Raw genomic sequence first — 13,504 nt, forward strand, 5'->3', positions numbered from 1 at the left:
GGTCTGTCCACCCGCCGGCAGCCGCCATTTCCTGCCCGGCCCTGGGAGCGTCAGGTCAGTGTGGTGGGGTGGCTCGGGGTCTTCCTCGGGATGTGGTCCTGACCCGGCCGTCACCGCCGAGCGGAGGACGCTGGTATGGCCCCAGCAGATGGGACGGTGTCTGCCGCGGGCTGGGACCTCGGCTTTGGGAACTGGGGCCGGTGGACGCGGTGGAGTGGTTGCCGGGCAACGGCGCCTCGGCCCCGCCCCCCCGGACGGGGCGGGGCGTCTAGGCGAGCTGGATTTCCAGCCCGCGCGCCGCCGGCCGGGAGCTCCTGAGAGTTCACGTCTGGTCCCGACCCGTCCTTGTTGCACCTGCCCGGGAACTGCTGAGCCTTCCTTCTGCTCCAGCAACCTTGGGCAAGTTAGGTCGCTTCACTAGGCCTTTTCTGGAAGGAACTGGAAGGAGCCCTAGCGCTCTTCTAGTTAAGCCACACGTCCCACCTCCCCCGCTTTATAGATAAGAGTGCCTCGCGTTTACCACTCCTCGTGTGCCTGGCGCTTTCAGTGAACCCCCAGGGTAAGAACGAGTTAGGCTCAGAGAGGTTGGTGAATTTAGCCGAGATCACACAGCTTATAACTGGTGCGGTGCCAGAAAGTTGAATCACTCCCAGCTTATTCGTGGCAGAGTTCAAATTTCCCCGCCATTACAGTGCGTTACAGGACTGCACTGCTGCTAAATCTAACGCTAAGTCGGAACCACTCAGTGCGTGTTTAAAAGTATCCATTCCCGGGCGCCACTGCAGGTTTGCTGACTCAGAAGCTCTGGCGCTAAGGCTGCGGACTCTCTATATGTAACACATTATTTGGATGACTTTCTGGGCTTTGGACGAGCTTCGGGACCACTGGGCACACGGTAAGGCCTTTTCACTCACACATGGCTGAGAGAGAAGTAATAAATCCGAAGTGCCTGGACAGGAGCAGAAGTGCTGGTGTACAGTGCCACCGAGTTCCTACCCTTTCAGCCAAGTTTTAGCTTCTTTTCACTTCTCGGAAACAAGACAGGCTTATTTATTTATTTATTTATTTATTTATTTATTTTTAAATTTTTTTTAGAGAGAGTGTGAGTGGGGGAGGGGCAGAGAGCGAGGGAGACACAGAATCTCAAGCAGGCTCCAGGCTCTGAGCGGTCAGTGCCGAGCCTGATGTGGGGGCTCGAACTCAAAAACCAGGAGATTATTACCTGAGCTGAAGTCGGCCACTTAACGGACTGAGCCACCCAGGCGCCCCTAGAGGCTTATATTTTAAACAAGTTTGGACATTTAAGTGCACATTCTCCTGTTCCTGGTTGCCTGTCACACAGCCAGGTCCAAGCTTCTGGCTGTCCTGATCAAAGCCCAGCGTCACTCTCCTGTGCCTGGTCCCTGAATCGCCGCGGTGGATGTTGGTCTTGGAGGGACATTTTGCAGAGCGGTTTTCCCAGCGGAGGGAGGGCTGACAGCTTTCCCGAAGTCATCACCACAAATAATGAGTGGCTCCTCCATGGCCTTCCCAGCAATCAGAGTGAAATGCATCACCCTGCCGTTACTCTTTACATCTATGAACACAAATCCATCTTAAAAATAATCGCTCGGCTCTCAGTTTTAGAAGGGCCATAAGCCTGACAAATTCTGATTAGTGTTCTATTACTATTAATTTTCATCATTCCTGCTACCTCCCTCAGGGAATCTACTTGACCATGGCTGGTGATCAGGAGAAAGACTTGCAGAAATTTCTTAAAAATGTGGATGAAATCAGTAAGTACCAGTAAATCATAAACAAATTCAAATCTGCGTCAACGAGGTGGGTGACTGAAGAGAAATGATCACTTAGTTCCTGGGTTGCCTGGTAGGTCTGTGACTCTAAAGGAAAATGTAATTGGAATTAAACAGAAAGGGTATTGAAAAGCGAGTAATATTAGAGCCCGGGGTAGTGTTTTGAGGCTGTTAATTGGGATCAGAGAAGCCGTTAACTTTCTGATTGGAATTGAGGCGGAAAGCTCTCCTCCATACTCTGTCCCCTCCCACGTAGAATTCATGCCCCAGGAGCCCTTGCTGCTCCCTTCCAGATCATTCCAGCACCTCGGCGGTCAGTGTCCTTTTGCTTTAGGGTAGAGCCACAGTTTTGAGCTGCAGAAGCAAAGCCAAGCGGCTCTCCCCCGGGTCCATCTGATTACATGGCTCCTGGTGGTCCCACCCCCGTCTCTTGCCTCTAGGCAAGAAGACCCCTTCCTCAGCTCGGACAGGCAGGACCTCAGAGGACGCACTCTGACCCCACAAAGCACACTGGTTCTTAGTTTTCAAGCTTCGGGGTGCGTGTCTGATGAAGGGAACCGGCAAGCCAACCATCAAACAAATGCTGCCTGTCAAACAGAAGCAGGGTGGCACTGCTCCTTCAGCAGGCTGTGTAGGTCCAGGGCATTCTGATGGTTTTTAAAGTCGTTTGGGTCACTCGATAAAAGATAACATCCCCGGGCCTGTCCTCTGCCCTCCCCAAATGCTGTCCTGCGGAGTTCTGGCCGAAGCCCGGTACTGCTCACCTTTTCCTCCAGAGGGTCTGGCCCAAGCACGTGGTTTTCCCAGCAGCCCATTTACTCACGACCCCCACATCTCCAGTGCCACCCAGCCTTCTTCGCCGAGGTCGGGCTCTGTGCCACCTGTCATAGCCACCCTACCCCAGAAACGCCGCAGACTTGATGTGTTCAAACTGCAGGTGCTCTTTGCCTTGCCCCTCTGCCCCCCTCCTCCCAAACAAAACCGCTTCTCCCAGCTTCCCCTTTGTTCTGGTCTCCGTCGGTGGCACCACCATCTGGAAGTTTACCAGTCCCATCCGGCCCTCCATTCCAGCAGCCGTCAGGCTTAGCTTCCTTCTCCAGCTCCGCCCTCCCCGCCCCTGCTTTGCTCTGGTTCCCTCACCCAGACGGTTTCAACAACCCCCTAATTGTTGATCCTGCCTCCAGGCTTGAGCCCCCCACAGAGTAATGTACCTACAAATGCAAATCTGACCCAGACACTTCTCTGCTTGGATTCTCTCTGCAGCCACAATAAACTTGAAGCTCTCATCGGGGACTTTAGCCCTCCCGTGACCTTGGCCTTACCTCTTGCCTCTCCCTGCCTCACACTTCTGGTCCCCCCGCCGCCACCCCCGCCACATGCCCTGGTGGCTCACGCTCTGCATGTTGCTTTTGACCTTCCCTCTGCCTCCTTCCCTGTCTGTCTTTCCCAGGTCACATTCATTCACGCTCCGAGTTCATGCGGGCACCGTTTCTATAGTACTGGCCGACAGAACTTTCAGTGTTGATGGAAATGTCCCCCGATCTGCACTGTCCCCTACAAAACTGCAGTCCCCAACTGCATGCCGATGTTGAGTGTCTGAAATGTGGCTAGTGCTACCCAGGAACTGAATTGCTAATTTTATTTCATTTGTAGCTAGTTAAAATTTGTATAGCCACCTGCGTGGATTCTATGCACTGCTTTCCTGGGGCTCTGGCTCTGAGCATTGCTAGGCACCAGAGAGCACGGCAGCGATTCACTGGGGCTTCCCCTCCTTCGGGATGTCGGGAGTCTAGTGGGGGAACAGGTACTACACAAGTCATCTTGGGGGCGACGTGTGATACAAAGGGAGATTTGACATTTGCAAAGTACAAGAGACTGAAACTCGGTTGACAAGTTGTATCAGTCTGGTAGAGCTGCTGTAACAAAACACCCAGGACTGGATGGCTTTCACAGTAGAAACTTCCTCCCCCAGTTCTGGAGGCTGGAAGTCCAAGATTAAGGTGTCGGCAGATTTGGTTTCTCCTGAGGCCTCTCTCCTTGGCTTGGACATGGCCGCCTTCTTGCTGCGTCCTCACAGGGTCGTTTTTCTGTGTATGTGCCTGTGTCCCCGCAGTCCCTTCCTCTTATAAGGATGCCAGCCTTGTTGTTCAGGCCTCCATCCTTATGACCTCGTTTAACCTTTTATTTAAGTTTATTTATTTATTTTGAGTTAGAGACAGAGCGAGTGGGGAGGGACAGAGAGAGAGGGAAAGAGGATCCCAAGCACGCTCCATGCTGTGAGCATAGAGCCCGCCTGACACGGGACTCAAACCCACGAAGCCACGAGGTCACGACCTGAGCTGAAACCGAGTCGGACATTTAACTGTTTAACCCAGTGAGCCTCCCAAGCACCCCCTCATTTAACCTGGATTCCACCTTTAAAGGCTCTCTGCCAGTACGGTCACACGGGGGCACCAGCATAGGAGTGGGTGAGGGCCACACTTCCACTCAGGGATTTTATAAGGCTCCCCTAAAGCATGGCATTGAAGCAGAAATCTGAGTGGGGGGTAGGACTCGGGCACTGGGGAGAAGGCGAGGGCATGTTCTGAGTGGGGAGAATGTAAGTAGGAAAGCTGGGAGTTAAGGCAGAACAAGGTGCTTCCACGAAACCGAAGGTGTGACCAGCTGCACGCGGCTGGAGAGGGGAGGTCACGAGACCAGGCTCCCGCGTGGGTCAGGCAAGGCCGGGTCAGGGAGGACCTTGGAAGGCACAGGGCGGGATGCGCGTTTACCCCGATGGCAGGGGGAAGCCTTCGCAGGGCTGACTCCGCGCGGGAGCATGGTCAGATGGGCACCTTCGAGAAGGCGCTCTGGCCACGGCGTGGATGCAGACACAGGGACACCGGGGCAGAGGAGAGTGGGTGCTGGGAGACAGTCAGGAGGCCGTCCTGGTGTCCTGGTGCCAGGGAAGGAGTCGGGCTCAGTGCGGAGCTGCGGCAGGGCCGGGCATGAGGACAAGGACTGGGCATCTATTTAGGATTTACTTGGCGACCTTTAGAGTTTGATGGCTGTGAGGCAGAGCGAGAGTGGAGCCCTCCGTCAGGGAGCAGCCAGCTCCTGATTTCTGCTCAGGTCATGATCCCCCAAGTCGCTGCATCAAGCCCTGCATCCGGCTCGGTCTCCCTGTCTCTCTGCCCCTCCCTTGTTCTCTGTCTCTCCCCCAGAAGTTTTGGGTGGACTCCCGGGGGGGAGAGGGTTCTCCATCTGCTAGAGGGCTAGGAGAGCCTCAGGGGAAAGAAGACGGGCAGCCCACCCGGTGGGTAAGGCGTCGCAGTGACGGGGTTCAGGGGACAGAGGCCTTGCGAGTGGGAGCGCAGGAGAGAACAGCCGCAGACGCCCGTTTTGGGGGCAGCGGCCTCTAACTGGTATTTAGACCCGTGGGGAGCACAGGGGCCCCTGGGGAGAGGCGCGAGGACAGGGCAAGCAGGCCCGGGCAGAGCCTCGAGGATGCCCACAGCTCCGAAGGCAGGCAGGACGGGGAGCCGACAGCGGTTGAGAGTCTGGTTTTTCATCTGTTTTCTCTGTTTGTACATTCGTTTTGCTTCTTAAATTCCACCTGAGTGAGATCGTGTGGGATTTGTCTTCCTCTTGACTGGCTCATTTCATGCGGCATGACCCTCTCCAGCTCTCCTGTGACACGGCGGACGGCCAGGTGTCACTCTTGGTTACAGCCGAGTAATATGCCACACCCGCTGTTTAAGTAGTGCTGTAATATGCACAGGGCTGCGTCTAGCTTTTAGGATCAGCCTTTCTGTTTTCTTTAGGTGAGTGCCCAGGAGTGAAATGACTGGATCATACAGCAATTACTGCTATTCCTTTTTTTTTTTTTCATATTTATGCTTTTGAGAGGGAGAGAGAGCAGGGGAGGGGCACAGAGATCGGGAGACACAGAATCGGAAGCAGGCTCCAGGCTCCAAGCTGTCAGCACAGAGCCCGAACGGGGCTCGATCTCAAGAACAATGAGATCATGACCTGAATCGAAGTCAGACGCTTAAGCGGCTGAGCCACGCAGGCGCCCCACAGCCCTGCCCTGCGGACCCCTCCCATCCGGCTCTTCCTGAGTTACGTCCTTTTATGAGGGACTGGTAGCCTAGTGGGTAAAACGCTCCTCTGGGTCCGGGGAGCCGCTCTAGCCTCTAGCCAGAGGGGGAGGAGGTCGTGGGGCTCTCTGATCCATAGATGTTGGGTCAGAAGCTGGGGGGACAATCTGGGCTTGCAGCTGACATCTGAAGTGGGAGGTGGGGAGGGGGCGGTCTTACGGGACGGGGCCCTGAGCTGTGGGATCTGACGCTGTCCCAGGTAGGTCGTGTCAGAATTAAGCTGGATCAGAGGACACCCAGCTGATGTCAGACTTGCACGGCGGTGTGGGAGACGCTGAGCAGCGTGGACCCGGCACTTGAGTTGGGACCAGTTCTCCCTGGTGCCCCTCTGTATTCCTAGGTCGGGGCTCCGCGTCCCGAACAGAGGCCCCGAGAAGCGGAGAGTTGGGTCTGGAGTTGGGAGTTGTCTGGCAGGTGGGCTGGGAGGGCAGGGGAGGTCAGCATGTGGGCAGGACGGCGGCCTAGTGATGGACCACGGGCTCGAGGCAGAGCGGGCGGCGAAGTGACACCGGGAAGGATGGCTTTAAGGGCTGTGCTGTGGTCTCGGGCTGCCCCAACGTACCTGCACCCAGGACGTACCTGCACCCAGGACGTACCTGCACCCAGGATTAGAAGCTCTTCAAAAGTCAGCATCTTTTTTATTCATCGTCAGTATCGAGGGCCTTCTGCATAATATCTGACTCATAATCAGCTCTCCATAAATTGTCATTGAATTAAATAAGGAGCTTAAAGCTGCTATTTGAAGGCCACGGTGAAATTCTCCTGCAGCGCCTTCCAGGCAAAACAAATCCTGATCTTAATTTTTTCTCATTGGTTCTAATTGCTCTAGTTTTTGCTTTCTATTCAGAACCTTCTTTAAGAAATGAGGAGAGATCGGGGCACCTGGGTGACTCAATCGGTGGAGCATCCGACTTCGGCTCAGGTTATGATCTCACGATTCATGGGTTCGAGCCCCACATCAGGCTGTGTGCTGACAGCTAGCTCAGAGCCTGGTACCTGTCTTCAGATTCTGTCTCTCCCTCTCTCTCTGTCCCTCCCCTGCTCGCACTCTGTCTCTCTCAAAAAAATAAATAAAACATTAAAAAAATTTAAAAAAAAGAAATGGGGAGAGATCATCTAAGGAATGGGAAAAGCTATTTGCAAACTATGTATTTGACAAGGGGTTAACCCAAAATATATAAAGAACTCAAACAACTCAATAGCAAAAAGAAAACACACCGGATTACCTGATTAAACAATGGGCAAAGGACCCAAATAGACATTTCTCTAAAGAAATATATGAAAAACCAACAGACACATGAAAAGATGTTCAACGTCACTAGTCATTAGGAACACGCAAGTTAAACCCACACTGAGACCCCACCAGAGCCGCCATCACCAGAAAGACCAGAGACGGCAGATGTTGGCGAGGTTGTAGAGAAAAGGGGGCCCTGTGCACAGTTGGTAGGAATGTAAACTGGCACAGCCACTGCGGAAAACGGTATGGAGGTTCCTCAAAAAATTACAAACAGAAATACCGTACCGTCCAGTCATTCCACTTTGGGAATCTATCCGAGGGAAATGAAAACGCTAACTGGTAAGGGTGTTAGTGTGCCCACGTTCACAGCAGCATCATTTACGATAGCCAAGACATGGAAACAGCCATAAAAAATGAGGAAATCCTACCATTTGTGACATGGGTGGACCTTGAAAGCAGAGTGGTAAGTGAACTAAGTCAGAGAAGACAAGCACTCTGTGATCTCTCTTATATGTGGAAGCTAAAGAAGAGAAAAAAAACTCAGAGATCAGATTTGTGGCTACCAGAGACTGAGCGTGGGGGAGGGGGCGGTGGAGGAAGGGCGTCAGAAGCACAGACGTCAGTTGTAAGATCAGTCAGTGCCGGGGTGTGATGAACAACCCCGCTGACACCACTGTAGGACAGACAGGAAAGTTATCAAGAGACTAAATCCTAAGAGGTCTCGTCACAAGGAGAGACTCTTTTCCCTTTTTTAAAAAATCCCATCTATGAGAAAAGACAGATGTTAACAGAACCACTTCTAATCATTTCATAACATACATAAATCCAGCCATCACGCAGGACGCCTAAAACTTACACAGTGTTGTGTGTCAGTGACCTCTCAATAAAACTGGAGGGAGAAAAAAGAAGTGGGGAGATGTCACAGGGTACAAACCTCAGCTATAGAACGAGGAAGTTCAAGGACCTGACGTACAACATGGTGACTGTAGTTAGTCACTGACTTTATACTTGGAAGTTGCTGAGAGAGTCCATCTTACACGTTCCCAGCACACACATGAAAATTGTAATTCCCTAAGAGATGGCTGTGTTAACTAACCTTATTGAGGAGTCACTTCACAGCACATCCGTGATCAAATCCTCACACCACGAACCTGAAACTTACACGGTGCCGCCTGTCTGTCATCTGCCCCATGCACGTGCTGCCCCGTCCTGCCCAGTGAACGGAGTCTTTCCTTTCGAGGACCTCACTTGAATGATTCACATCTGATTTCTCCTGCAGCCAGTTTAATTCAGGAGATGAATTCCGATGACCCGGTTGTCCAGCAGAGAGCTGTCCTGGAGACAGAAAAGAGACTGCGGCTTACGGAGGAAGTCCAGGAGGAGGACGGATGCCGGACCGCCCTCAACAAGACCGTGATCAGTCCTCCGCAAGCGCCTTCCCAGGTTTCTGTTTCTGTTTTGGAGTTAGAGGGGCAGAACCCGAGAAGCGGCCTGGGCTGAAGCGGAGAAGCAAACTGCCCAGTGAGGCCGAAGCAGGCCTTTGTTCTTTAGAGTCACTGGATGTATTTCCCACAAGGAAATATAAACTCTGCTTTTTTTTTCTCCTTTGTCATCTTGAGTAATCGGGAAACAGTGGGTCTATTTTAGTGAGAATTTGGCCTCTCTACCTCCTGAGCCTGTGAGTCTATCTTAGGTGTACCATTAAGGTAATATATCCTGTCCCGTATTTCCAACTCAGATGGCCAACGCTGGGGTCCCTTGACCTGCTCGCCCCTTAACAACCGTCTGCATCATCAGAACTAATTTAAAGCAAGCCTTATGAGTTTGGGGCCCTTCCTTACTGATCGTGGGAGGAAATAAGCCTACCCCCAACTTGGGAAGGATCTGCGTTCTGGGTTTATATTCCTCTAAATCAGAGAGTGGTTTCTGAAATGTGTTTCTTTGTTTTTATGACGACCCGTCCCTGCAGAATACCGATGAAGTCAGCTCAGGTAAAGACAGCCTCTCTCTTCCAAATGTGTATTATTTATTTAGGATCAGTGTTTATCGATTGTAGGTTCCAGACCCTTAAATCATAGCCTCTGGGCTTACAAACAACCGATGAACAAAAGCCGACTGATGAGCCTGTTCTCTGACGCGCGGTCAGAGGACACAGCGCTCAGCGGCTTTTCTGTAATTTCTCCTGGACAGTCTTTTCTAAGCTGAATTCAGTCAGTCTGTATCAGCCAATTTATTCTTAGCCGCTGAAGGGATCCAGTAGCTTCCCTGTTGCCCAGCTCAGAATCTCATTATGCGAAAAGGAACAATAAAGTCTACCTTTCAAGAAAAACTCTTAAAAGGCAGACTTCAAATCTGAAGCACTTGTGTATAATACATCATGTAGATTACCATTTAATGGCAAATTAAGAAAATGTCATTTTAGTTGCTTCAAATCTGTGTGTGTGTGTGTGTGTGTGTGTGTGTGCACGCACACGAGTGTGTGCCTACATATATATGCATGAGATGTGTCGCTCTAAAGCTCTAAAGAGGCTTCTTCTGAATTTGAGCTAAGGACCTGATTCTCCTGTTGGGATTTTTCTCTTTAATATCTGAAATTACTCTGCTGTCAGAAGCCTTCTTGGCATCTGTGGAGTCGGACGCAAAGGAACGCGCCAGGAGAAGACGGGAGAACAAAGTCCTGGCAGATGGTAACTGTCCGTGTTCCGGATATTGGTGCCAGAAAGAGCATGAGTCTGTCTGCTGATGCTCGAGGACGGCGAGATTCCGGGTCGGGGGTGCGCGAGGGGCTTGAGGCGGGGGCCCTGGCCGGGCAGAAGGCGGAGGAAGAACCCCCCATCAGGCTCCCCAGCCAGGCCTCCTCCGGAAGGAAGCCGGGGACGGGCTCGCAGATCAGGCCGAGCGGGAGCCGCGCCGATGGTCAGTCAGGAGGGCGGAAGTGAAGGGCCGGCCTGAGGCACCGAGGATGAGTGAAAAGGAAAAATGAAACAAGGAAACGTAGATGTGAGAAGGGAGAGGAGCGGTGGAGAGACGGGGCGTGAGTGTGTTGGAGAGACTCACGTTGGGCACTTTTGTGCCCCCCCCCACCACCACGGTGTGTGCCTCACGTCTGAAAGACACCGTGTTTGCCAGGCAATGAGTCCTTTGGCCCTCTCTGTGAGACGCCGACTGTCAGTCTTGGCCTTTGCGGCTTGGAGAGGCCTGGAGTTTTGAGGCAGAAACAGTTTTTTCTTAAGTACTTTTTTTCAAGTTTATTTTGAGAGAGAGAGAGAGCAAGAGAGAGAGCGCAGGGAAGGGGCAGAAAGAGCAGGAGCAGCAGGCCCTGTGCTTTCAGTGTAGATCCCGACACGGGGCTCAAACTCACAAGCCATGAGATCATGACCTGAGCTGAAATCAAATCAAGAGTTGGGACATTTAACTGACCAAGCCACCCACGTGCCCCAGAAACAGTTATTTCTCGGGGAAGCTACTTGGGAGACTTGGTATGGATAGGTTTGGAGGAAAAACAAGTCCTTAAAGAGCCTGATCCCAAAGCGTGCGCAGAAAAGCAGGTGTCCTTGGGCCCCGCCTTCAAAGCCAGGCCAGCGCCGGGGAAGTGAGTCGGGGAGGACCTGCCGGGTGTGCACAGCTCACCGTGTGACTCTCCCCCGCCAGCCCTGAGAGAGAGGGGGAACGGCGCCTTCGCCAGGGGTGACTACGAGGCGGCCGTCCTGTGCTACAGCGAGGGCCTGGAGAAGCTGAGGGACATGAAGGTGCTCTACACCAACCGAGCGCAGGTCAGTGAGCCAGCAGTGTGTCCGTGGTGTCTTCTCGGGCCAGCAGCCCCCAAGCCCATGACACTTAGGATGAGACCAGACAGGGCAGCGGGACGGCCTCGGTGTCCTGCCACCAGCTCTGGTTGGGGTGCAGGGGCAGCCGCCTCCAAGCGAGCATCTGTTGCCTTCCACGGTGTCCGGCCCTCACCGGGGTCATTTCCAGCTGCCATCCCCAAGCGGCGGAAGGGTGTCTTGTTCTGTCTGTGGTCCGAGGCAGCTCCTGCCCCGCACAGGTGGTAAAACCGGTAGAAGAAACGGCCTGGGAGGCTTGGGTCCTGCCATCACTGGGTCCGTCCAGTCCCCGCGGGCTGGTAGCCTGAACTCCTCAGGCTTCCTTTCCTCCTCTGTCAGCTCTTGTTGGATTAAGATTGTTTCGTGACTGGGATCAACTGGAGAGCTGGCTGCTGGGCCTCCACCCCATTTCGCAGAAACTTTGAGTTTTCGAACTCCCTAAAACCTCAGTTTTGTGTCACACGAGCTCAGGGTCATGATGCCCCTAGTAATCATCACCCAGATGTTTATTGCCTCCTATGAACTGAAGGGACCGGGTTGCTAGGTCTCAGCTGAGACAGAAATGTCCCCTGTGGCCTCTCTTTGAAAAGCACTTGAGCCTGAGTCTCTATTAGACCTGAAAAGGTGGCAGACTTGTGGGCCTGATTATCCACGGTCAGGCGCTGCCAGCCGATCCTGTGTGAGGTGCACTTGACACCGTGTCATTGACGAGAGGAATAGGATGCGGCGGAGCCGTCACCAGCTCCAATTTCTGTAACCCGGGACCAGGCGTGTCCTGCTGGGGTAGGCTTCGAGGAGCACCGAAAGCAAGAAACAGGGCATTTGGAAGCAAAAAAAGCCTGGGAAGTGATAGTGATTTCATGAGAAATAAATCCAGGCACACCATAGCTCAGCAGCCTGGGCACATCACACTGGGGTTGGGGTGTCGCTTACCCAGCCCCGTTTCCAGAGAAGAATTGACGTCAGGGAGTGAACTGGTCAATAAAACGGCCAGAGATTGATTTAACGCTGTGCAATTTACCACCCTCCCGAAATTATGAACTTTTCCATATACTTCCCCTCCTAGTGCTTTCTTTATAATACATGTTTAATAAATCCTTGCTAAGTCCCATAACACTGGAGGCACAATAAGTCTGTGTAAGAAAATTAAGCTTCTGCTGACGCTTTGGAAGAAGTATTCAAATGCAAGCAATTAATGTCATAATTACAGTGCCTTTTTCCTTATTACCAGATTTGGTCTCCAAAACATTTACCTACGGATGCTTTTGCCGTCTTGTTACTTTGAAGTGATTTGAAAGCAGTGAAATTGAATTGCTTTTAAAATGTTATGTAATTCAGACTTTTATCTAATTCAGATGGTCTGTCCCCCGATCCATCTAAATTAGTTACGTTTCTACTGTACTCAAGTCTGAGCAGCACGTTGATTAGTTCTGGAGAACCACATTAGGAATGAGTGTGGATAAAAATAAGTAAATGTAATGAAAAGCGTTGGGGAATTAATCCCTCTCGAGACAAAGAAATGCAGAGTGTGCTGCCTGGTGTTAAGAATCACCGAATCGCCATTGGCTATTTTTAAAATGCCCCCTGTTTGCCTGCAGTGTTCCAAAACACTTAATAAGGACCCTGCACATTCAGTGTTGCTGCTTGCTAGAGAGCAAACGCAGCCTTTCATCGCTCCGTGTTTCTCCCGGAGCTAATATTATGATCAATAGGTTGCTGGCGTAATTTAAATCAATCAGGAGTTTAATTGCCACTTGGGAAAGCAGTTCTTTTTAAGATGTGGAAAAGCAAAAGAGAACAGGGAATTTAGAGGGTGTTGAATCCAAGCCTTAAAATAAAAAAAATAAAAGAAAAGCAAAAGAAAGGAAAAGGAAAAGCCGGTGCAGAGAAATCGCTGAAGCCCGCGTGTACGTTTCAAGGCCTACATGTCCCGGCACTGTGGCTTCCTTTGTCCAAAAGGACTCTAGCGTCCCCCTCACGTCATCTGACTTTCAAATGTAACCCCAAACCCTGGGGGAAGGATGGGAGTGCTCTGTGGATCAGACACTTCAAAGAGCCATCATCTTCAATTAGCACAGAGCCCAAGTTAATGAAAGCACCGCTCAGCGACTTCCATCCTGGGGAGCACACGAGTTAATGAAAGCGCCGCTCATCGCTGAGCCTGAGCGGCTGATCTTCATTAGCCGGCGCCTGCCTGCTCCCCCTTGTTTGGGGTGAGTGCTTGATGCCCCATGAGTTATACCACCGGCCCCATAATTTGCGTGACCGTGTAAATATCTGCCCAGAGTCATCTATACGAATGTCACGGGGGCCGGCACAGTCTTGACCGGGGGCAGACCTACCCATCTGTGAGCTCTAGATTGGGTGACGGAGGGGACCCTGGGGAAATCACTTGTTCTCCAAGTGCCTGGCTTTCCTTTGTGACACCTGGGTGATCAGCACTGCTTCCTGGGATCTTCCCAAGAGAAGAGTGCTTCAAGTCTGTTTAGTTCTACTTCCTAAGGATTTCTC

General features: G+C 52.1%; 1 protein-coding gene across 1 annotated transcript in view; it reads left to right on the forward strand.

Moving 5' to 3' along the window:
• Nucleotides 1-13,504, forward strand: part of TTC12 (tetratricopeptide repeat domain 12) — a 36,484-nt gene continuing 22,980 nt past the window's right edge. The window contains exons 1-7 of the mRNA XM_029915692.1: nucleotides 1-54; nucleotides 786-895; nucleotides 1,703-1,775; nucleotides 8,449-8,612; nucleotides 9,139-9,160; nucleotides 9,779-9,856; nucleotides 10,821-10,942. Coding sequence (XP_029771552.1) covers nucleotides 1,718-1,775; nucleotides 8,449-8,612; nucleotides 9,139-9,160; nucleotides 9,779-9,856; nucleotides 10,821-10,942 — 444 coding nt within the window. The 5' untranslated portion in view covers nucleotides 1-54; nucleotides 786-895; nucleotides 1,703-1,717. The remainder of the gene's footprint in view (nucleotides 55-785; nucleotides 896-1,702; nucleotides 1,776-8,448; nucleotides 8,613-9,138; nucleotides 9,161-9,778; nucleotides 9,857-10,820; nucleotides 10,943-13,504) is intronic.

Source organism: Suricata suricatta, chromosome 11 (assembly GCF_006229205.1).
Source record: "Suricata suricatta isolate VVHF042 chromosome 11, meerkat_22Aug2017_6uvM2_HiC, whole genome shotgun sequence".
In the NCBI taxonomy this organism is placed as follows: domain Eukaryota; kingdom Metazoa; phylum Chordata; class Mammalia; order Carnivora; family Herpestidae; genus Suricata; species Suricata suricatta.